This window comes from Camellia sinensis, chromosome 14 (genome assembly GCF_055761805.1).
Source record: "Camellia sinensis isolate YWXY chromosome 14, ASM5576180v1, whole genome shotgun sequence".
Classification (NCBI taxonomy): Eukaryota; Viridiplantae; Streptophyta; class Magnoliopsida; order Ericales; family Theaceae; genus Camellia; species Camellia sinensis.
In genome coordinates this window covers 65,333,522-65,359,512 of record NC_138974.1, presented here as the reverse complement: position 1 = coordinate 65,359,512, position 25,991 = coordinate 65,333,522, and the positions used below count along the sequence as shown (strand labels likewise).

Here is a 25,991-nt window from a genome sequence, read left to right as displayed (position 1 = left end):
TCCGCCATGCTCCTGTACTCTGTATTATTGTTTGACTGTTAAGCAGGCCTACGGTAATCTCGGATTACTAGCTGGTTATGGTGCTAAACCCATAGGGGCGGGTTTGGGTCGTGACAGAGTGGTATCAGAGCGATACTTAATCACGAGTTATACCGCACACACGTGTCCAAATGAGCTATAGGATGTCCTAGAAAAGTGATTAGGGAATTGCATGAGCATGATAAGTGTGTGGCTAAGACATGAATATGACTGTTGATGTGATAATCTGTCTAAGTATGCAACTGCCTATGCTTATAATTGTTATAACTGCCTATAGTGAAATGGACAGCGCAAGAAATGTTGACGAAACTGAATCCTCTGAGGCAAGAATGACAAGGTTGGAGAGAATGGTGGAACTACTAACTGAAAGACTAGAAAAACAATAGAACCAACAGCCCCCACCTCCTCCGGTACAGCCAGAGCCATCTGTTAATGATGACATAATACCTCTGACACAGAAGTTTAGTAAGATGAAACCGCCATCCTTTCAGGGAGGCCTTGAACCACTAAAAGTTGAAGCTTGGGTTCTTGAGACTAAAAAGTTATTTGAGATTTTTCCATGTTCTGAAGCTCATAAAGTGTTGCTAGCTACCTTCACCTTACAAGAAGAAGCTAGAAGTGGTGGATGTTAATCCGTGATCCAAATACTATCACGACCTGGGCTCAATTTAAGGAGTCCTTCTTCGAAAAGTACTTCCCTCAGTGTGTCAAGGGCAGAAAAGTGACTGAGTTTGAACAACTGAAACAAGGCACCATGTCTGTCGCGGAATATGAGACAAAGTTCACCGAACTTGCTAGATAAGCACCACACATGGTGGACACCAACTACAAGAAGGACAAAAAGTTTGAAGGCGACCTAAATGTAGAAATACTGGACATAATCAATGTGCTAAAGTTACTGAAATATGTGGACGTTCTTGACCGAGCCATTATGGCCGAAGCAAATATCAAAGCCTTGAAACAGACTGAAACACCCGCAACTGAGTGGCGCGGGAAGAAACGAGGTTTTAAATTCAAGAAGGGCAGAAACAATTCATTGAACAAATAGCAAAACTCAAGGTCAACCACCAGCTCTAGTCAGGGAAGTGGTTCTATACCACCCTGCTCTGAATGTGGTAAGAAACACAAAGGGGTTTGTTATAAATTATCTGGCGCTTGTTACAGGTGTGGTAAGGTGGGCCACATGGTAAAAGATTGCCCCTCTGCTCCTTAGGGCAATAGTAAAGCTGCAGCCAGCGGCGCAGCATCAACTGCTCCACCGAAACCCAACCCCAAAGCTACTGGGAAAGAGCCTATGAGGCAAGGCCGAGTGTTCGCACTCGTACCGGGAGACATACAAAATATCAAGACCGTTGTGTCAGGTATCCTTTCTATTTGTACCCAAAATGCTTATGTACTGATTGATTCGGGGTCTACGCATTCATATGTATCGCATGCTTTTTCGCGAAAATTGAATAGACCATTGGAACCCATGAATTACTTGTTTGCTGTATCTTCACCTGTTGGGGGATCTATGACTTGTGCTTTTATGTACCCTGCATATGAAATCATTGTTGGAGAGGCACATTTGTATATTGATTTACTGCCATTGAATATAGATCATTTTGATGTGATATTGGGAATGGATTGGTTAACAAAATACCATGCTACCATAGATTGTGTAACAAACCAAGTTGTTTTCCGTCCACCCGGACTGCCTGAATTTGTGTTTAACATAGTAGGAGTAGTACCTCCCCCATATCTGATTTCATTTATGAAAGCTTGTAAATTGATTAGAAAGGGGTGTAAAGGGTACCTATGTTCTGTATTGACTGTACCTACTGATGATAATACTGATGTGAACAATATTCCTATAGTCAGAGAATTTCTAGATGTATTCCCAGATGATCTGCCAGGGGATTTGATTGATAGGGAGATTGAGTTCACCGTTGATGTGATTCCGGGTACACAGCCAGTATCCAAAGCTCCTTACCGAATGGCTCCGACTGAACTGAAAGAATTTAAAGTGCAACTACAAGAACTATTAGATAAGAAGTTTATCAGGCCCAGTACTTCGCCATGGGGCGAACTTGTCTTATTTGTGAAAAAGAAAGACGGCTCACTGAGACTTTGTATTGACTACCGTGAACTGAACAAGGTAACTGTGAAAAATAAATATCCATTGCCGCGTATTGATGACTTATTTGATCAGTTACATGGTGCTCAAGTGTTCTCTAAGATTGATCTCAGATCCGGATATCATCAGCTGCAAGTTAAACTAGAGGACATTGACAAAATTACTTTTCGAACGAGGTATGGACATTAAGAATTCCTAGTTATGCCTTTTGGAGTTACCAATGCACCTGCTGTATTTATGGACCTTATGAACAAAATTTTTAAACCATTCCTCGATGACTTTATTATTGTATTTATAGACGACATTCTGATTTATTCTAAAAGTAGAGAAGAACATGAACATCATCTGAGACTTGCCTTACAGACCTTAAGGGAACAGAAACTGTATGCTAAACTGTCTAAATGTGAATTTTTGCTTGATCATGTTATGTTTTTGGGACATGTTATTAGTAGAGATGGCATTTCAGTTGACCCACAGAAGGTTGAAGCCGTGGTAAATTGGCCTAGACCAACAAATGTTATAGAAGTCTGAAGCTTTTTGGGATTAGCCGGGTATTACAGAAGATTTGTCAAAGACTTCTCCAAAATTGCCTTACCACTGACGCAGTTGACTCAGAAAGGGATATCATTTGACTGGACTGACCAAAGGGAATCAACATTCCAAGAGTTGAAAACTCGACTTGTGACTGCACCGGTTCTTACCCTACCTTCAGGTACGGATGGTTTTACCATTTTTAGTGATGCTTCTCATAAGGGTTTGGGATGTGTTTTAATGCAGAATGAGAGAGTTATTGCCTATGCTTCCCGACAACTGAGACCGCATGAAAAGAACTACCCGACCCATGACTTAGAACTTGCCGCAGTAGTGTTTGCACTGAAAATTTGGCGTCACTACCTTTATGGGGCTATATGTGAGGTATACACAGACCACAAAAGTTTAAAGTATTTCTTCACACAGAAAGAACTGAACATGAGGCAGCGGAGGTGGTTAGAACTGATAAAAGATTATGATCTACAGATTTTGTATCATCCGGGGAAAGCTAACACCGTTGCCGATGCACTGAGTCGGAAATCGATTGGAAACTTAGCCTGTTTACTCACCGGACAGAAAGAGTTGCTTTGTGACCTTGAGAAATCTGAAATTGAGATTGTTTTGCAAGAACAAGGTGGGACAATAGCTGCTATTTCTGCTCAACCGGCACTGATTGAAGAAATTAAAGAGAAACAGCAACAGGATGACTTATTGAAGAAGATCATCGAAGAACGAGAATCCAAACCGAGATTGGATTTCAAATTTGAAAGTAATGTGTTGAAATTCCAGGGAAGATTATGTGTACCGAATGATTCTGAATTGAAAAGAAGAGTCCTGTAAGAGGGCCACAATTTAAAATTGTCTATCCATCCAGGAAATACGAAAATGTTTCAAGATTTGAAACTGAATTTCTGGTGGCTGGGAATGAAGAAAGAAATTGCTGATTTTGTGTCAAAATGTTTTCATTGCCAACAAGTTAAAGCTGAACATCAACGACCCGCAGGCTTACTGCAACCCTTACCGATATCGGAGTAGAAATGAGAACATATTACCATAGATTTCATCGTTGGTTTACCTCGCTCTAGTAAAGGTATGGACTCAATTTGGGTTATTGTTGATAGAATGACTAAATCTGCTCACTTCTTACCTGTCAAAACAATTTATAATGTGGACAAATTGGTTATACTCTATATTAATGAAATTGTGAGATTGCATGGAGTGCCTGTGTCCATTGTTTCAGATAGGGACTCGAAGTTTACATCGAGATTCTGGCAAAGTCTACAAACTGCATTGGGTACTAAATTGAGATTGAGTAGTGCATACCATCCTCAGACAGATGGTCAGTCGGAAAGAACCATCTAGACTCTAGAGGATTTACTACGGATGTGTGTTCTTGATAGGAGCGTGGGTTAGACTTCCTTTTGTCAAAGCCAACCATTGTGCCTCACTGCGAGGTTCCGAGCCTGTCAAGCTAGGGCTTCGGGGGTGTTTTAGTTTCCCTCTTTTTGCATCTGTTTTGTAATTACTGTATAGATTGAATGACATCGTACTGTACTATTATGGTAGGGATCCGGTCCCTAACCTGAATAACTGTATATGATGTATGTATGTACTCTTTTGTTTTGAATGTGCATATTTATGAAAAGTCTTTTTGCATACAGACTGTCACAGCTCATTGGACATTGTCTATTTACTGTTTTGGCTTCCGCCATGCTCGTGTACTCTGTATTATTGTTTGACTGTTAAGCAGGCCTTCGGTAATCTCGGATTACTGGCCGGTTACGGTGCTAAACCCATAGGGGCGGGTTTGGGTCATGACATCTACCCCCCATTCCAACAATAAATCTTCTAAACAATGACATGATCTTATTATAGAAGAATTTGAACGAGTATTTGTTTGTAAAGGACACATGTGAATGCTGGCAAACACTTGCACTTGAAAAATGAAAGTGAAGAGTACAACTAACAAACCCAAGCGCACAGAATAAATCAAACACTGAGGTTCCAAGAGCCAAACTTGGAAGAGCATATTTATCAAAAAAAAAAAAAAAAAGTAATAGAGACATATCTCATAATTCATAGAAGACATCATATTTTTCTGACATCATAAGACACCATTCATATTTTATTTCCATGGGACTTATGCCATGTCGCTGCATCATGCAGAATAAAATTATTAGGAAAAAAAAAAAGACATCACAAAAATACCAGCTGATAACTAAATTGATAACAATAATGGCATTCATAAGATGAGCGAAAGCAGATAAATTTGGTTTAAATCAATAACGAAACAGATTGATCAACTTTTTGGGATTAAACTATAGAGTTTTCCATATATAGCTTGGAGACTGATTGCCCATCACGTATAACAATATTCATAAGCATTTTAACATTTTCATATCTTTTTCCAAATTATGATGAAAAACATTGAAAACATAAAATGGAAAACAATACAAGACCATTTATAAGCGGATAGCTCTTTGTGGTCAAAGCAAAAGATGGCTTACTTTCTGCAGAATCACCAGATCTGCAAGCTACATACCCAATAGCCTTCAATAAAAGGCCATCTGCAACATACCATTATTTAAATACACATGATAAAAATAGTGATTCTATATTTTATGCACTAGAAATGAGGTGCTTTTATAAACAATATTAATAAAAATATAACTTCTTTACTTCTTTGGGAGAGGAATATGGCCAGGAGAAAGATTAATACTCACAAGACAAATAGTTAAAAGCGTTCACTATGATCAAAATTTACTATCTATCAACAAATTCTAAAAAAATAAACAAGAGTCTTTAAAATTAGCAGATTTACTAGATTTTACTGAGTTAAGAGCCAATTAATAAATAGAAATAAGCAATCACACGGAGAGATACTATTCAACGTGGAAAACCCAAAAGGGTAAAAAACCATGGGACAAACAAACCACTTGTGCTCCAAGATTAAGTAGATTCAGACGCACAGATGGTACCTGTTCTAACACTGAGCAATTCGCTATCCACTTCTGTCTAGTCTCTCACTTTGACTTCATTCTCCACAAGCTCTGCCCAGCACACGATCACAATGTCTGCGTTTGAACATACAAACTAGGATAGAGCATTGTTCAGGGTAGAACAATGTGCATTTGAACAAACTGGCCCAACGTTTAAACAATTAAGGAAGCCACATTTGAACAGGGCAATACAAAGTTTGCATAGTTCATTTCAACTGACACATAGGTACATAAAACCATGTCTAAGGGTATTGAAGTTAAATCCATTAGTTAATTTAGCCAACATTCCAAAACTAAATTATCTATGGCCGATAACCCAATAGACCAATCAAGATACAAGATGATGTCAATGCAATTCATGAGTTTTACTTTTTTTTTTTATCAAGGTCTTTTCTCACCTAAATGAGAGACCACAATCATTTCTTCTTCTTTTTTCCTCACCTCAAGATCAAAACGGAGCACCTTATTTACCTTGGGCTGTATGATAGGCAGAAATCTATGACTGCTTTTGCTGATGGTGCTTAAAATTGGTGGTCTCTCCCAACTCCTAATTTGTATTCAACCAAACACAACCTAATTTTAGGGAGCAAAGTCAAACAATCCCCAATAAACAATAATATAAATTAAATTGTAATGCAAAAATAGACATTGAGAAGAATCCTATGATCAGACCACCTCGACACAGATCAGTGAATTCCACAATTCCAAACAGAATTATCCAATCACACACGAATTCACAAAAATCAAAATCCATAACCACATCGATGACAGATTGAACATAATATAAACATAGATGAAATCACTGAGACCAATTACTGAAAGCACAATCTAGATCTCATAGTGCAGAGCAACACATCAGTGAAAAACAATTAATGAAACAGAGATGAAATCACTGAGACCAATTTTTCAAAACACTAGTTCAGCATTTTTCAAAACACTGATCCAGAGCACAGAAGAAACATAGATAAATCACAAACATAACAACTAACCTCTGATCAAAGAAGACGAAGAGTTCCAAATCCACAGAGATAAATTACGGAGTTGCGCTCAAAATCGAACTTCGAAATTGTAATCCCGAGATAAATCACCGAACTGAAGAAGAATCGAAGAAGAATCACTGAACTGAAGAAGAATCGAGAGAGATTTGAATGAGAGAGAGAGAGAGAGAGCAACTAACCTCTGATCGAAGAAGACGAAGACTTCCAAATCCACAGAGATAAATCACGAAGCTGTGCTCAAAATCGAACTTCAAAATCGTAATCCTGAGATGAATCACCGAATTGAAGAAGAATGAAGAAGGATCACTGAACTGAAGAAGAATCGAGAGAGATTTGAGTGAGAGTAAAAAAGTGAGTGAGAGATTTGAGTGAAGCGAGAAAGAGGCGGCGATGCTCAAGACAGGGTTTTCAAAATAAAGGTTTGGAGAGACAGAAGTGGGTGTGAAGAGAGACATGATTTGGAGGCACTTTTTAAACGTCTTCAATTAACAAAACGGTACCGTTTTACTTAATAACAATTGTGACGTTTAAAAAATGCCGTTAATTATTAGAAACAATGACGTTTAATAAAACGGCGTTAATTAAACACCATTAAATCCCCAATTTCCTGTAGTGTATGTTGCAAACAAAGGCCTTCAAGGTGTTACATACAGTGGACATCAGCCTAAAGCATACTCTTGGGATGATTTCCCTCCACTTACGGACATTTTGGATGCAGTAAGAATGCTTGTATTAAGCTCACCTTATTGTTTCTGTGATATAAGCTCTCCTTATTGTTTCTCCACTATTCATATTTGTTGGCCTACTTAATCGCACTTAGTACATTAATTGTTGTTATCACTATTATTGTTAGGTCCATGAAGCTCTTCCCGGGAGCAAATTTAATAGCTTGGTCCTAAATAGGTATAATATGCGTCTTGGCATTCTAATGATGACAAGCTTTACGGGCCAACTCTGGAAATCACCTCAGTTTCCTTTGGATGTGGCCGTCAATTCCTATTGAAGAAGTAACCAAGTAAGATGACTCAAACAGAGTCAATTATCTTATCAACTATTTATTTTAATGTTGTTTTATTATGATTTAATTGGAGAAGTTCCATCATTTAGTTTGGTATACATATACATAATTTGTTACCACACCACAACAATTTATGCCATCTTATGTGGCTCCCCTATACCCATTTGAAGTTTAATTTCAGTCTTTGATTTATACTTCCAACAATACGATTTTCTCATGTGATTGCTAGGGAAAAGAGTGAAGTGTGAACCTGGTACCAAGCAATTGAAGAAGAGCAACCATTTGGTCCTCCTTGTCACGGATTGAGCGCTTGTCATCCTCCCGAGAAGCCAGCTTTGCGAGTAGTACTGCATACCCTCGTGTATTATGCCCAAGGACCAACCCAGGAGATGCGATAGGGATCTACCTTACTTTCTTTGCCGCTCACAAACTAATGCGCTTGCAAGGTGCTTGGTGTAGAACTCGCACCCCCAATGAGTCGGTACGTGACATGCTACCACCGCCAGTCCCTGACGCCCTCGTTAGGGGGACATTACCCTGCCTGTCTCCATGCTTGTTCGTTCCCCTACCCATGGGAAACCCACCCCGCGCAGACACCACCCTTGGTGCGGACCCCACAATGAAGGTGCTTGGTGTAAGTCTCACGTACTGTCCCCATCACAGTGCCCCTAGGCTGGCTCTAATACCACTTGTTACGGGCTGGGCGCTTGTCATTCTCCCAAGAAGCCGGCTCCACGAGTGGTACTGCCTACCCCCGTGTATTATGCTCAAGGACCAACCTAGGAGATGCGATAGGGATCTATCCTACCTGTCTTGCCGCTCACAAACTAATGCACTTGCAAGATACTTGATGTAGAACTCACACCCCTAATAAGTCAGTACGTGACATCCTGCACTCTTTTATGTTGAAGCATGGATCACTGTTTGTGATGAGAGGTTACACTCAACATGATTGGCTCCATTCAGTACCACAACGTGCTAAAGCAGAGGCCACATGAATTAATCTTACATTTAGGCGTGTTTTTTGATTTATATTAGCCATTTTGCATTTTGCTTGATCTGCAAATATTATGTGTTTTGTGTAATATTTTTGTTCGTTTTTGTCATGAATGTTACTGAAAGATGTACATGTGATATAAAAGGCAGTGGTAAGACGTAGAACGAGGATTTCGATGATCAATTAAACATTACCAGTTTTTTAAGATTGTGCTTGTACTTTGATTTTTTGAAAAAGAAATATGATGGTGTTATAAAATTGAAAAAGCTAGCGAGAACATAACCGAGGGTAAAACAAGAAGCAATTGAGTAGTTCACACCCTCGTTGTGTTGCAAAAACTCTAGAATAGTTACTCTTCGCCCTTGGAATCAGTTTGCACGTACCATTTTATATTTCTTTGGCAGAAATAAATATTAATTCTCGTAAAAGAAATATTTATTCACCATTCAATTTTGTCTTAAATTTATTTAGATTCTTTATAAAAATAATGTTTCATATCCTAATTAATATATTAATTAATATACTAATAAATAATATAATATACTTTTAAAAGTATTAAATATTTATAATTTATATAATAAATAAAGTTAATAATAATAACATAATATTAATTGATATAGTAGATATATAACACCACCCTTCTTTATATAATATGCTTGCATAATGCTATAAATCATTATAATAGATAGTAATTTTTTTAAAGATTAAATTAGATTATAAAAAATTTATTTGAAATATTAAAATTAAAATTCCATTTGTTAATTATATATTTTAATTAAAAAAATTAATATAAATTATTATGTTATTTTCTTACTTTTTTTAACATACTTTTCTATAAAAAGATAAACAAATTATTAAAATAAACTATTTTTAAACGAGGCGTGAAACAAACAAAAAGTGATTCGACATGCTTGCATCAATCAAGAACTTTCATTATTTTCTAAAATCTGATTCCGATTCATTACAGAGTACAAACATAAATGAACAAACAATTCAACAAAACACTCAAAATCCTCACTAAATCGTAAAGTAAACGTAGCAATTACATCACGAAGCAAGGTTTAGACACTCTCAATAACATCAACCACACATACATGACTGATTCACAATATAGGCACCAAATTCTAACCAGAGATATCAATAGACTTGATTTCAGGCTTCTTCACTTCCTCCTTCGGAATCGTGACAGTCAGAACTCCGTTCTCCATGGAAGCTTTCACTTGATCCATCCTCGCGTTTTCCGGCAGCATGAACCTCCTCATGAACTTCCCGCTGCTGCGCTCAACCCTGTGCCAAGTATCGTTCTTCTCCTCCTTCTCCACCTTTCTCTCTCCGCTAATCTGCAGAACTCTGTCGTCCTCGATCTCCACCTTCACTTCCTCCTTCTTCAGCCCCGGTAGATCGGCCTTAAACAAGTGAGCTTCCGGAGTTTCCTTCCAGTCCACGCGAGCGTTGGCGATTGCGGAATTTTCCTGGGAAAATTCGGAGAAGGGAGAGTTTCTGAAGGGGTCAAGAGAGAAGGGATCGAAAATGCTGCTGCCTTGTTGATTGCCGAAGAAGCTTGGGATCATCGACATCTTACTTGCTGCGAGGTTTGATATGCGATCGGAATTCAAGGAAAGAATTAAGGGATGTGATTTGTGGGAGCCTTAAGGACTCTGTTTGGATACCGAGAAATTTTTACACGGAAATGTTCTGCGACGAGAGGAAAAAGGGACGTGTTTGATATTTATAGCAAGTAGGGTATTGTTCCAGTACTTTCGCGGCTTATCGACGCTAGCTAACGAACCTTTTGTTTTTTTTTGTTTTTTTTTTTTTTTTGGAGTAAATACTGGCGAACTTTCTAGTTCGTGCGAGAAATCTCTAGACAATGTCCTAAATCCCAACTGAAATATCCACATAGAAGCTAGCTCGGCCCAATACATGTAGTGGGCTTACCCTCCCTGATTGCTCTAAAATTATGTCTATCTATATAATAAAGAAGCTCGGTTTTTGAATTCTGATATGGCGTTTATACCTGTGTCAAAATTTGAATCATTAGATTGGTTTAATCTAATGGCCCAAAATATCACATCTCATTTGTCTCTTATTTTCAACAGACAGCCTCTCACTCTCTCTCACTCTCATGTGTCTCTCCCATTTATCTCTTTTTGATTTCAAATTCTGAAAACGCAGCCCCTCTCTCTCTCTCTCTCCATTAGAGCCCAACCTTCCCTGTCGGAGCCCATTCCCTCACATCATCTTCTCTCTTCCTCCCTCCATCTCTCCGACGGCACCTCCTCTCTCTCTACCTCCAGCAGAGCCCATTCCGCCCAACCCTTGCCAGCGACTGAGGCCCAAACCCCATATTACTCTCTTCATCATCTCTCTTCCTCTCTCTCTCTCCCAATCGTCATCAGCAATGGCAGCCCCAAACCCCATTGATGACGGAGCCGTTGCAAAAGAGGAACAGGTGAGCAAACCTGATGAAGATTGCACTCCGTTGACGGCACGTGACTTGCGTTAGCCTCAAACCCAAATTCCAAAGAGGCAGCAAACCCAAATTCCGAAAGAACCCTCCAAACTCCAAGGTAAATAATTAGATATATATTATCAGAGGGATAGGTTCCTTCATATCTCATCTCTTTATGTTTTTTTTATATTTTTTTTATAAGGTTCAATTTTAAACCTGCACTGATGATTCGATGAGGTAGATGATTCAGATGATTCAGATGATCAGTACGATTTTAGAATTAAGCCCCATAATAAGAGTGTGGAGAGATATAGATAAATAAGGTATAAAGGAGAGTCTATCTCTGAAAAAATAGCAACAGACATACTATTAGTTTGTGATTGGTGTGTGAAATGTGCCATATGATGTCTCATGGGTACCGAATAATTTTCTTTTATGCTATGTTTAGGCGATGAATTTGAATAGAGATTTGAAATGTAAAATAGAAATGAAAAAAAAAATTAATTTATATTTTATTCATATTTATCTCATTTTTTTTAAATTCTTATTTAAATTTATGATCCACAATTTAATAATTCTATTTTCACGTCCAAACATGGTTTACTTCCAATTGCTAATCCAATGAAAGTAATGAAACATGGCCATTGGCCTCTATCTCTACTAACTCCGAAGTTGTTGAAGTGTAGGGAGGCTTAGACAGTGACCATTTCAACTAACAAAGATTTGATTAGGCAAAGGTAGATAGATTTAGATAGATAGATTAAATTATTACTGACAACTGAAACATAAAGGGTCAACAAACTTATAAATATGTTTTGTTTTATTAACAAAGGGTATTGCTTTAAATTATCTATATAATAAGGAAGCTCGGTTTTTGAAAGTTTTGTTTATTAATTATTTGAATTTTGAAGTTTGTTTTTAGAATTTACATGTTTTGTATTGAATTTTAAGTGTGTGATTGATTTAAAGCAATTTCATGTTTTTTTTTTGTGTGTATATAATTTACGATTGATTTAAAGGTAGAAACATGCTGTTATTGGTGCATGCTCGCATAAACAGCTGTTAGAATACAGAATTCAGAAACGACTTTGAATTAGAAATGCACATCATCAAATCATGTTGCTCCTACTACGTCACGCTTTTGTTTTATTGATTTTGTGTTCAATTCAGTGAAAAGATTGTTTTTTTTTTTTTTGGTTGATTGTCTGTTTGGTCTAAGAGAATTTGTGGAGAATGCAAGAGAAATGAAATGTTGAATCTTGGATCTTATATATAATAATGTTCTTTTAATCTAATCTCTGCTAAAAGGGGAAAGAAAATTTGGCTCCATGTAAGCTCAGTAATTGTGTTTAGCATCAATTGAGTGTAGGTGTTTGTTTGTTTGTTTGTTTGCCTTACTGGGATTTTTTATAGTGTTCTTTCCACTGCCAATTGCCAGCAATTTTTAAGCAACCAAATGGATCATGAAGCCTCCTCACTTGCACTCAAAAGTTTATTAATGGTAATCAATTGGTGGTGGTTAACCTTTAACTGTCTCTCTGTCACCCAGTGAGATAGAGCACACGGTCCAGTTGTCAATGCATTATTTTACTGAATTATTTATTGGGTACACAATTCATTCTTTTTACTTTAAAACTGCATATGGAAAATCCTAGCCCACTTTAGATTACTCTCAAATTTCATGTTCAATTCAATTTTGTTTCATATCTAAAACAAAAGATTCATTTAATTCAAGTACTTGAATGTATCACTGTGGCTTGGATTTCAAGGGATTAAATTCTTAGTGTAAAGGTCTGCACTGCAGTTTCCTTATGTTGATTCCAATTATTATTGCAACCAACTTGCTTAGTTTTGTGTGCTATTTGATGTAATTTGGGAATCTTGCTGATAGGTTATTGGTTTTTCTCTACAGTTTGTTCACTCAGCTAATGTGTTTCATACTTGAACTGCAGAAAATAGCTGTAGAGAGACAAGATAAAAGGGCTTATTTCGGTTGGTGAATTTGGCATGGTATAGTTTAGTGAAATATAAAAACTAAATTTGTAGGGGATAGTTTCATTTGAAAATATCAAAAATTGCATAAAAAATGAGGGGAAGATCAGATGGAAGGCAAAAGAAGCGCTTGATCACTTATGTATGTGCTATAGGTGGCTTTCAGATTTCTGCTTTGAGATTTAGAATCCTTCAGATGGACAGGGATTACAACAGTTTGGATTTCTGCTTCTTATTCAGATTTATCAGATTTCTGCTTTTACTCCCATTTCATCTTTATTCCCTGACGTAGTCCCATTTTACGTGCTCTGTGTTGTGAAGGGAGCAAATGAAAAAGATTTTACTCTGGTTTTAGTTGTTCCTGGCAAAGTTATTTCTTATGATCTCAACTCCAATCTCAACTCCAAGACATTGATCGCCAGAGGATCTTGAAAATTGGGAAGCATCTTGGTAATATGTATCCATTCATTGAAAGCCTATCACCTGTTTGATCAATGTCCTACATGTTTCAGCAGATAAGTCCCTCAATAAACTCTTCTAAATTTCTATCTTCTTAAAAGTTTTAGTTAGTTTCTTGGTCTGTGATGCTACTACTATTACCTTTTAATTTATAGATTCTGTTTTTAAAAAATGATGTGTATAGTTCATTCCACAGTTTACTTCCCTTGCCTGGGAAGTGGGCTCAATCTGTGACTACTATTATTATGGCTTATCATGATAGTAGCATAATAAGCTGTGGAATGATAGTGGGTTCAATCTGTGGAATGATAATAGTGGGTTCAATCTGTGACTACTATAATAGTAGTAGCTAAAATAGAGCATAATAATAGTAGCATCAAAGAAGATAGAGAGCATAAAAAATGGCTTATCAAAGATTCATGACTACAACCAATTTGAATCATAATAATAAAACTTATAAATTCTTCATTGATCAATTAAGGCCGAAATACAATTGACGTGTATAGTTCATTTCACAGTTTACTTCCCTTGCCTGCAGTTCTAGAGGCTAGAGAGCATCAGCTTGATTATCACTTTTGAAAGTGCTTTATGTTAGAGCCCTGTTTTGAATAATTCTGGTTTGATCAACCAGCTCAATCCATTTTTGCTGTCAAAGCAAAATTAAAGAAGAAAACTTTTTAACACTTTGCCATAGAAAACTGCACCCAGAAAAAATATACAACAAAACCACTCTTTTAACCAATTAAAAGCAAGGGTATCATTTAAAGGTGGGTAAATAAAATTAAACTTATAAATTAGTGCAGAAGTAAGAATCTCTTTAAGGATAGTAATTGTCATTTTAAGTAATTAGCATTGGCATCTTTAGACCTGTATCCTTTAGTGATGAAAAATTGATCTAAGAATACAAGAAGAAATTTTCGTAGTGTTCTTGGTCATGACTTATATTGGTTTTGGTTATAAGACTTTGTGGTATTTGTTTATGAATTGAAATGACATTGATTATGAGCTTGTGGTGTGTCTTTGTGAACTGAAGTAGTGTTGGTCATAAAGCGTTTGTGCTGTTTTTGTTACAAACTAATTTCGTTTTTTTATGACCTAAATTGATGAAAGTTACCCACCCAAAAATTGATGAAAGTAATGAATCATTGTGACTCAAATTTTAGTTGTGTACTATATGCCCGTTTCAGCAGTATATAGTAGCACTTCCTATGACATTGTTATAGGGGCTAAGATTAAACTGATAATTTCATGAGTGTTGCATAGCTTATGTTTATGTTTGGTTGTAGAAAAGCAAACTTCCATATCCAATCTACTAGAATAACAATTCGACAGTGATCTTGAATCCTCATTTTCAATACAACAAACAACAAAACACTGAAGTATTATTTTAAAAAAGAGAACATAAAACATTAATAATACCCAACAAGAGTCTGAAGTTAAACAGATCAAACAATGGCAAAAGAATTGACATTTCCAAAAATATCATCTACCCAGTTCAAGAAGCAAAAATCCTGTAGATGATGGAATGAAATTATCAAAGTTGTTTGTATGAGGAATTTATTTGCATGTGCTGTGTTCCTTTTTGGTGCTAATGAAATTTCTTGGACACATAAGCTAAAAGGAAATAATAATAATAATAATAATAAATTAAAAAAATTAAAAAAAGAGAAGAAAAAAAAAACAATATTTTTAGTGCTCTAATTTCTCAGCTAAGAAGTTATTAAATTCAATTGGGAAGATAGTGTATTGATTGAAATCATATGTAATTAAACACAAACCCAATTGAAAAGAAAAAAAAAAACTAATTCGAAAATTGAAGGCCCAAATGCAATATTTCGTTTCATCTGTTACTTCATCTATTTTCTTCCCATTTTCATGTTTCTCTTTCTTAATGGACTCCAAAAACTATGCCTTTCTTGCTTTCTCGCCCCTCTACTATCATATACATTTTTATATATGTGTTGGCTAATATTGTGAATTATCTAACAATGAATCTATATGAGTAGGTTATTTTTGATAATTGCCTCGAGGGATGGTTTGGTCATTATTGGTCTATCTCTCTACGATGAGATGAGGCGTCTTTGCATTGTATTACCCACCAAACAAATATGAAACCTAACTATAAAATTTCTCTTTTTTTTTTTTTTTTGAACAAGGTGTACTGACTTTAATTTGTGTGTATTAGATAATTAAATGTGTTATACATAGATATATATTGGTTTCTAGGTGTGGATTTGGGATGGGTGTTAGTGTCATACTCTAAAGATTTGTTCGGATTATATTTTCATGAATTTAATGATTTATGTTATAGGATTCGTTGAGTACATCATTTGCATAAAAAAAATCAAGTTAATGAAATAAATATAGACTCATGATCAAACTCCACTTTTTAAAAAAATTATCAAAATCATATTAACTATTTATTTTTTTAAAACATAAACATAATCTTATTATAAATTATAAATATATAATTAATCTGAATTATTTAATAGATCTACTATGCACTCATGTACAGCACCAATCCCAAATTCGTGTAGGTGTATGTAAGTGTGTGAGAATAATCTAAGACACATATTACACAGTATGTGTGAATCTAAGACACATACATTATTATTATTATTATTATTATTATTATTATTATTATTATTATAGTTGGGTTTTGATTGTTGTGAAATAGGATGATGAGTGACCATAAGGTGGAGAAGTTCTCTGTGGATTTTCATGGACCCAAAGACAGTAAATCATCTATACCCATCTCTGATTTTATTTATTTATTTATTTATTTTTGAATAAGGGAGAATGGTATTTTTTTTATTTTTAATTTTACATTTTGTTTGAATGGTTGAGATTTTTTTATTTTTTATTTTTTGAATACGGGAGAACGATTTTTTTTTATTTTTAATTTCACATTTCATTTGAATTTTCCTGTTTAAGTCATTTTATATTTGAATTTTACATTTTATATTTTCCCTTATTATATAAATTCGAAAACCCTTTTCACTTACTTGACAATATGTTAAACCCGTTTTTTTATTTTATTTTACTATTTTTGTTGAATTTTCTTTCTTTTGGGTCAAAAAACAAGTTTTTGTTAAAGTTTTGATTGCCTAAGTTGCAATACATTTGCATAAGTTTTTTCTTGAATGACCTTATCTTTTTTTTTTTTCTTTCTTTTTGGGCCCATGATTTTATTATTGGTATTTATTGCAAAGGTGCAATTTTTTAATAGACCTATTTTGAATGAAGTAACTTTCCATACATTTTGGTGATTTTTTATTATAGAGCCAATGCAAATAATGCTTATTTTGAATTTTGTCTGGGAACATTTTGTTTTGCTCTGAAGTCTATTGTGTAGTGTTCTGCTTTGCTTAATTTGATGGAAAGGTTGTGATGGTGAGATAGTGGCAAATGGTTGTGTTCAAGAAATACTGTATGAAGCTCTGACACAGTTGATTCTTATGCTATGAATGAGAAGAATATACAAATGAAGCATTGATTCTGATGATTGCGCATCAATGTTTGTATGCATATTTTTGTACATAGTGCAGCTCAATTCTACAATATTTCGTGTATTTAGAACTAGAAAGACAGGCCCGAATAGTCGTCCTGAAAAATGTATTAGGTCCGAGAGAGGTTGAGAATTAGAAGAAGTAGAAAGTGATTAAGCATAATATTATATTGTGAATTCAATAGTTTTAAACTGCACTTATTGTCAGATGATTATGTAATAGGAAAATAAAGGGCTGTTATCACTGTGGGCATTCTGGGGGATATGTTGGGTGTTTAGTTCTATCATTGCAGTAATCATAGTACATATGATTGTGATTTATGACTTGATGTCTTCTTTCTTGGTCAGGAGACAGTTGCCAGTAATTCTTTCCATTCCACTAGAACTTGGAAGAATTGCATGATTTTTTGTGATTAATGTCATAGGGGCATCCGTCAATGGCAAAGCCCTGGAAATGACTTAGTTTTTCCACCATTCGTGGCCCAACTATCTCCGTTCCATATAGCTGCCATTAGTTGCATTGGTTGTGTTGGGAAGCCAACTCCATCGCGTCTGTTGTTCTTGAAAACTCGAATGGGATATTCATCAACAAAATAACTGTTGGGGGGAAAGGCGATTAACAAAATAAGTTAGAACTCCAACAGATTGTGATTTAAGGAGTGTGATATCATTTTCAATTTCGATGTTTTTGTTGTTTTCAAAAACAAAAATAATGGAAAGTTTGAAAATATCAAAATAAATTAATAAATAAATTTCATCTTTGTGTAGACATATTTAAAAGACAACTTTAAAATGTTTCCTTGAAACAGGGTATTTTCAATTTTCATATATAATGATTTTATTTCTTTTGAAAATAGCTAGCTTTCAGAAGCAGTTTGTGGAATACGTTTATTTTTCAAATTACAATGCGTTTAGGTAGTTGCCTTACACTATTTGATGTTGGTTCCATAGGATTTTGTAAGTATGGAAGTCCGCAGTTGAAGAGTGTGGCAAAGAGGTCGAAGAAGTACTTGGAAGAGGCACATACAACTCTGTTTTATTTTTAATTTTTTGATTTTTTTTTTTTTTTTTTTGTGTGATGATGATGAACGGATAGGATTTGGTGATTATGTTGTTGCTAATGAACAAATAGGATTAGGTACGTGTTTGGGTATGATTTGGATTGGTGTTTGTGTTTCCAAATTGGTGAGCAACTTTGTGTTTGTGTTACGAAGATAAGAATGAAAGGAGATGTGAAGTTGCTAAAAAATTAGGTGGGTTGAAAGAGCTGTTTTTTTTTTTTTTTTTTTGACTCATTTTGTAGTATGGTATACAAACTAATCCTTTGGTTTGAAATAATAATTCATCCTCATGAAATGGTTTTCAAATGGTTTTTAAGATATTCTTAAGTGATTTTTCAAATAGTTTTCAATGTTTCATTGTGTTGGATTTGTGTTATTATTATTATTATTATTTTTATATATTTTTGTTGATTAGGTTGTGTTTCTAAGATTTCGGTTTCAATTTGTGTTTGTGTTTCTAAGATTTTTGTTTGGTTTATGTGATTAGGTATGCATTCAATGGAACCACAGAAAAAGTTGGAAACAAAGCTTAAGAGACACAAAGCATTGAAAATCATTATGTTTCTTTTCAATCAAAGCAAAAGAGACCCATCAATTTGGGTTTGTGTTTCTAAGATTTGGATTTGTATTTGTTTTTCTAAACCTTAAACTAATGTGTTTGTGTTGGATTTGTGTTTTTAAATCTTAAACTGATATGTATTTGGATTTGGATTTCTTTTTTTGTGTTTTGTTTCTTTTTTCGTTTTTTTATTTATGCATCTTTCAATTTATATGGGTTGGTGTTAAGTTATGTTATGTATTTGGGTTGGTGTTTCTAAACCTTAAACTGATATATATTTGTTTTTCTTTTTTGTGTTGTCAGGCGAGGGTCTTGACATTGGTTTGTGGGGCTGTTGACATTGGTTTGGGTCTCAACATTTTCTTTTTTATTTTTTTTTCTTTAACCCGCATGTCTCTCATGGGTCATTATTTTTGTTTCATTTTAATTTATTTCTATAACCCAATTTAAATTTTCACTTATAATTCATGGACTATTTCTTCATCTCTATTGAAGACATGGTGAAGAAATTGAAAAGAAACAGAGTAAGAAAAGAGATAGTGGTCAGTTTTCTTAATTGTGTTGCGCATTTAAATGCCTGGCCACTATCACATCTTTATTTATTTTATGTGCTATTCAAATTGTGTTGATATATTATTTTTTTTCAATAGGAATGCAAAATGTGTTGATGTATTATTATTTTTTTCAATAAGAATGCAAAAAAAAATATGTGAAAGACAGAACCCACAAAGGACTGATGGCTACTTCTTTCTACTGACAAATTGCTTGGATTGTTAATGGTATTTATTTATTATTTATTATTTAGTAAAATACGTAAAAGATCTCAGATTGTTTAGATTGAAAACATGCAAATAGTTTAGATTGAAAATAAATCAGAAATTTAATATTTAAATTTATAAAATTAAAAACTCAATAGTTTATTTTGTTAAGTATTGAATTTTAAGTTTTTTTTTTGGTTAATTTTTCCTAAATTTTAATGATGCCTACAATTATTCAAACAAAATTGGGTTATATGTGGTGGCAGCATACACTGTTTCTAATATATTCATGTTCCCCATGATTAATTAAATGTTGAGGATGCATTAAATTAATTAATTAATTGACATTATATGTAGAAATTATAACTACATTTTAATCCCAACATTATTTATACTGAACATTATTTATGTCGTGCCTTCAGGCACGGGTATACGCTAGTTATTGAATATGTTAGGTAATTCTTTTTTATATGTTCTCTAATTATCAATTAATCATCTGTTTTACACATTATTTAATTTAAAAAATAGACTTAGGCCTCATTTGGCAACATTCAATTTTTGTCTAAAGATCAAAAAGTCAATAATTTATGCCAAAAAGTCAAAGATTCTATTTTTGATTTTTTATTTTTTGTACATCTTTTCATAAAAATTAAAAATTTATTCTAAACATACTAATTTTTTTACCTTATATTTTATTTAAAAAATTATTAAAATAATTTGTTTCTAAATAAGACCATATATATAATATTTCTAGAAATATTTACACTTCACCTCAGTTTGGTTTTTGTTTTTTTATATGGATACTAGGGTATACCCGTGCCTGAAGGCACGACATAAATAATGTTCGGTATAAATAATGTTGGGATTAAAATGTAGTTATAATTTCTACATTTAATGCCAATTAATTAATTAATTTAATGCATCCTCAACATTTAATTAATTATGGGGAACATGAATATATTAGAAACAGTGTATGCTGCCACCACATATAACCCAATTTTGTTTGAATAATTGTAGGTATCATTAAAATTTAGGAAAAATTAACCAAAAAAAAAAAACTTAAAATTCAATACTTGTAACAAAATAAACTATTGAGTTTTTAATTTTATAAATTTAAATATTAAATTTCTGATTTATTTTCAATCTAAACTATTTGCATGTTTTCAATCTAAACAATCTGAGATCTTTTATGTATTTTACTAAATAATAAATAATAAATAAATACCATTAGCAATCCAAGCAATTTGTCGGTAGGAAGAAATGGCCATCAGTCCTTTGTGGGTTCTGTCTTTCACATATTTTTTTTGCATTCTTATTGAAAAAAATAATAATACATCAACACATTTTGCATTCCTATTGAAAAAAAATAATATATCAACACAATTTGAATAGCACATAAAATAAATAAAGATGTGATAGTGGCCAAGCATTTGAATGCGCAACACAATTAGGAAAACTGACCACTATCTCTTTTCTTACTCTGTTTCTTTTCAATTTCTTCACCATGTCTTCAACGGAGATGAAGAAATAGTCCATGAATTATAAGTGAAAATTTAAATTGGGTTATAGAAATAAAATAAAATGAAACAAAAATAATGACCCATGAGAGACATGTGGGTTAAAGAAAAAAAAAATAAAAAAGAAAATGTTGAGACCCAAACCAATGTCAATAGCCCCACAAACCAATGTCAAGACCCTCGCCTGACAACACAAAAAAGAAAAACAAATATATATCAGTTTAAGGTTTAGAAACACCAACCCAAATACATAACATAACTTAACACCAACCCATATAAATTGAAAGATGCATAAATAAAAAAATGAAAAACGAAACAGAACACAAAAAAAGAAATCCAAATCCAAATACATATCAGTTTAAGATTTAAAAACACAAATCCAACACAAACACATCAGTTTAAGGTTTAGAAAAACAAATACAAATCCAAATCTTAGAAACACAAACCCAAATTGATGGGTCTCTTTTGCTTTGATTGAAAAGAAACATAATGATTTTCAATGCTCTGTTCCAATGCTTTGTGTCTCTTAAGCTTTGTTTCAAACTTTTTCTGTGGTTCCATTGAATGCATACCTAATCACACAAAACCAAACAAAAATCTTAGAAACACAAACACAAATCGAAACCGAAATCTTAGAAACACAACCTAATCAAAAAAAATATATAAAAATAATAATAGTAATAATAATAATAACACAAATCCAACACAATGAAACATTGAAAACTATTTGAAAAATCACTTAAGAATATCTTAAAAACCATTTGAAAACCATTTCATGAGGATGGATTATTATTTCAAACCTAAGGATTAGTTTGTATACCATACTACAAAATGAGTCCAAAAAAAAAAAAAAAAATCGCTCTTTCAACCCACCTAATTTTTTAGCAACTTCACATCTCCTTTCATTCTTATCTTCGTAATACAAACACAAAGTTGCTCACCAATTTGGAAACACAAACACCAATCCAAATCATACCCAAACACGTACCTAATCCTATTTGTTCATTAACAACAACATAATCACCAAATCCTATCCGTTCATCATCATCACACAAAAAAAAAAAAAAAAAATCAAAAAATTAAAAATAAAACAGAGTTGTATGTGCCTCTTCCAAGTACTTCTTCGACCTCTTTGCCACACTCTTCAACTGCGGACTTCCATACTTACAAAATCCTATGGAACCAACATCAAATAGTGTAAGGCAACTACCTAAACGCATTGCAATTTGAAAAATAAACGTATTCCACAAACTGCTTCTGAAAGCTAGCTATTTTCAAAAGAAATAAAATCATTATATATGAAAATTGAAAATATCTTGTTTCAAGGAAACATTTTAAAGTTGTCTTTTAAATATGTCTACACAAAGATGAAATTTATTTATTAATTTATTTTGATATTTTCAAACTTTCCATTATTTTTGTTTTTGAAAACAACAAAAACATCGAAATTGAAAATGATATCACACTCCTTAAATCACAATCTGTTGGAGTTTTAACTTATTTTGTTAATCGCCTTTCCCCCCAACAGTTATTTTGTTGATGAATATCCCATTCGAGTTTTCAAGAACAACAGACGCGATGGAGTTGGTTTCCCAACACAACCAATGCAACTAATGGCAACTATATGGAACGGAGATAGTTGGGCCACGAATGGTGGAAAAACTAAGTCATTTCTAGGGCTTTGCCATTGACGGATGCCCCTATGACATTAATCACAGAAAATCATGCAATTCTTCCAAGTTCTAGTGGAATGGAAAGAATTACTGGCAACTGTCTCCTGACCAAGAAAGACGACACCAAGTCATAAAGCACAATTATATGTACTATGATTACTGCAATGACAGAACTAAACACCCAACATATTCCCCAGAAAACCCACAGTGATAACAGCCCTTTATTTTCCTATTACATAATCATCTGACGATAAGTGCAGTTTAAAACTATTGAATTCACAATATAATATTATGTTTAATCACTTTCTACTTCTTCTAATTCTCAACCTTCTCTCGGACCTAATACATTTTTTAGGATGACTATTCGGGCCTGTCTTTCTAGTTCTAAATACACGAAATATTGTACAATTGAGCTGCACTATGTACAAAAATATGCATACAAACATTGATGCGCAATCATCAGAATCAATGCTTCATTTGTATATTCTTCTCATTCATAGCATAAGAATCAATTGTGTCAGAGCTTCATACAGTATTTCTTGAACACAACCATTTGCCACTATCTCACCATCACAACCCTTCCATCAAATTAAGCAAAGCAGAACACTACACAATAGACTTCAGAGCAAAACAAAATGTTCCCAGACAAAATTCAAAATAAGCATTATTTGCATTGGCTCTATAATAAAAAATCACCAAAATGTATGGAAAGTTACTTCATTCAAAATAGGTCCATTAAAAAATTGCACCTTTGCAATAAATACCAATAATAAAATCATGGGCCCAAAAAGAAAGAAAAAAAAAAAAGATAAGGTCATTCAAGAAAAAACTTATGCAAATGTATTGCAACTTAGGCAATCAAAACTTTAACAAAAACTTGTTTTTTGACCCAAAAGAAAGAAAATTCAACAAAAACAGTAAAATAAAATAAAAAAACGGGTTTAACATATTGTCAAGTAAGTGAAAAGGGTTTTTGAATTTATATAATAAGGGAAAATATAAAATGTAAAATTCAAATATAAAATGACTTAAACAGGAAAATTCAAATGAAATGTAAAATTAAAAATAAAAAAAATCGTTCTCCCGTATTCAAAAAATAAAAAATAAAAAATAAAAAAATCTCAACCATTCAAACAAAATGTAAAATAAAAAAAAAAAAAACCATTCTCCCTTATTCAAAAATAAATAAATAAATAAATAAAATCAGAGATGGGTATAGATGATTTACTGTCTTTGGGTCCATGAAAATCCACAGAGAACTTCTCCACCTTATGGTCACTCATCATCCTATTTCACAACAATCAAAACCCAACTATAATAATAATAATAATAATAAGAATAATGCTTGGGACCCCCTTTTGGGGGTCACCCCCTCACCCCCTTTGCCATGTGGCGGGTGGTGATGGGAGGAGCAGGAAAAAAAAGAAAAAGAAAAAGAAAATGTAACCAATGAGAGAGAGAGGGGGTCAAAGGGGGTGGAAGGAAAAGGGGGGATGAATCATTGTTGTAATAATAATAATAATAATAATAATAATAATAATAATAATAATAATAATGTATGTGTCTTAGATTCACGCATACTGTGTAATATGTGTCTTAGATTATTCTCACACACTTACATACACCTACACGAATTTGGGATTGGTGCTGTACATGAGTGCATAGTAGATCTATTAAATAATTCAGATTAATTATATATTTATAATTTATAATAAGATTATGTTTATGTTTTAAAAAAATAAATAGTTAATATGATTTTGATAATTTTTTTAAAAAGTGGAGTTTGATCATGAGTCTATATTTATTCCATTAACTTCATTTTTTTATGCAAATGATGTACTCAACGAATCCTATAATATAAATCATTAAATTCATGAAAATATAATCCGAACAAATCTTTAGAGTATGACACTAACACCCATCCCAAATCCACACCTAGAAACCAATATATATCTATGTATAACACATTTAATTATCTAATACACACAAATTAAAATCAGTACACCTTGTTCAAAAAAAAAAAAAAAAAAAAGAGAGAAATTTTATAGTTAGGTTTCATATTTGTTTGGTGGGTAATACAATGCAAAGACGCCTCATCTCATCGTAGAGAGATAGACCAATAATGACCAAACCATCCCTCGAGGCAATTATCAAAAATAACCTACTCATATAGATTCATTGTTAGATAATTCACAATATTAGCCAACACATATATAAAAATGTATATGATAGTAGAGGGGCGAGAAAGCAAGAAAGGCATAGTTTTTGGAGTCCATTAAGAAAGAGAAACATGAAAATGGGAAGAAAATAGATGAAGTAACAGATGAAACGAAATATTGCATTTGGGCCTTCAATTTTCGAATTAGTTTTTTTTTTTCTTTTCAATTGGGTTTGTGTTTAATTACATATGATTTCAATCAATACACTATCTTCCCAATTGAATTTAATAACTTCTTAGCTGAGAAATTAGAGCACTAAAAATATTGTTTTTTTTTTCTTCTCTTTTTTTAATTTTTTTAATTTATTATTATTATTATTATTATTTCCTTTTAGCTTATGTGTCCAAGAAATTTCATTAGCACCAAAAAGGAACACAGCACATGCAAATAAATTCCTCATACAAACAACTTTGATAATTTCATTCCATCATCTACAGGATTTTTGCTTCTTGAACTGGGTAGATGATATTTTTGGAAATGTCAATTCTTTTGCCATTGTTTGATCTGTTTAACTTCAGACTCTTGTTGGGTATTATTAATGTTTTATGTTCTCTTTTTTAAAATAATACTTCAGTGTTTTGTTGTTTGTTGTATTGAAAATGAGGATTCAAGATCACTGTCGAATTGTTATTCTAGTAGATTGGATATGGAAGTTTGCTTTTCTACAACCAAACATAAACATAAGCTATGCAACACTCATGAAATTATCAGTTTAATCTTAGCCCCTATAACAATGTCATAGGAAGTGCTACTATATACTGCTGAAACAGGCATGTAGTATACAACTAAAATTTGAGTCACAATGATTCATTACTTTCATCAATTTTTGGGTGGGTAACTTTCATCAATTTAGGTCATAAAAGAACGAAATTAGTTTGTAACAAAAACAGCACAAACGCTTTATGACCAACACTACTTCAGTTCACAAAGACACACCACAAGCTCATAATCAATGTCATTTCAATTCATAAACAAATACCACAAAGTCTCATAACCAAAACCAATATATGTCATGACCAAGAACACTACGAAAATTTCTTCTTGTATTCTTAGATCAATTTTTCATCACTAAAGGATACAGGTCTAAAGATGCCA

At 33.5% G+C, this 25,991-nt stretch overlaps 1 protein-coding gene and 1 pseudogene across 1 annotated transcript; one reads left to right on the top strand and one right to left on the bottom strand.

Moving 5' to 3' along the window:
• Positions 1-850: 850 nt before the first annotated feature.
• On the top strand, positions 851-8,729 carry LOC145807043 (DNA oxidative demethylase ALKBH2-like; annotated as a pseudogene).
• Positions 8,730-9,609: 880 nt separating this feature from the next.
• LOC114274400 (18.1 kDa class I heat shock protein) lies at positions 9,610-10,416 on the bottom strand. The gene is given in 2 exon segments (XM_028216305.2): positions 9,610-9,834; positions 9,837-10,416. Coding segments are annotated over 2 exon segments (495 nt in total). The 5' UTR covers positions 10,276-10,416; the 3' UTR covers positions 9,610-9,778.
• Positions 10,417-25,991: the final 15,575 nt, after the last annotated feature.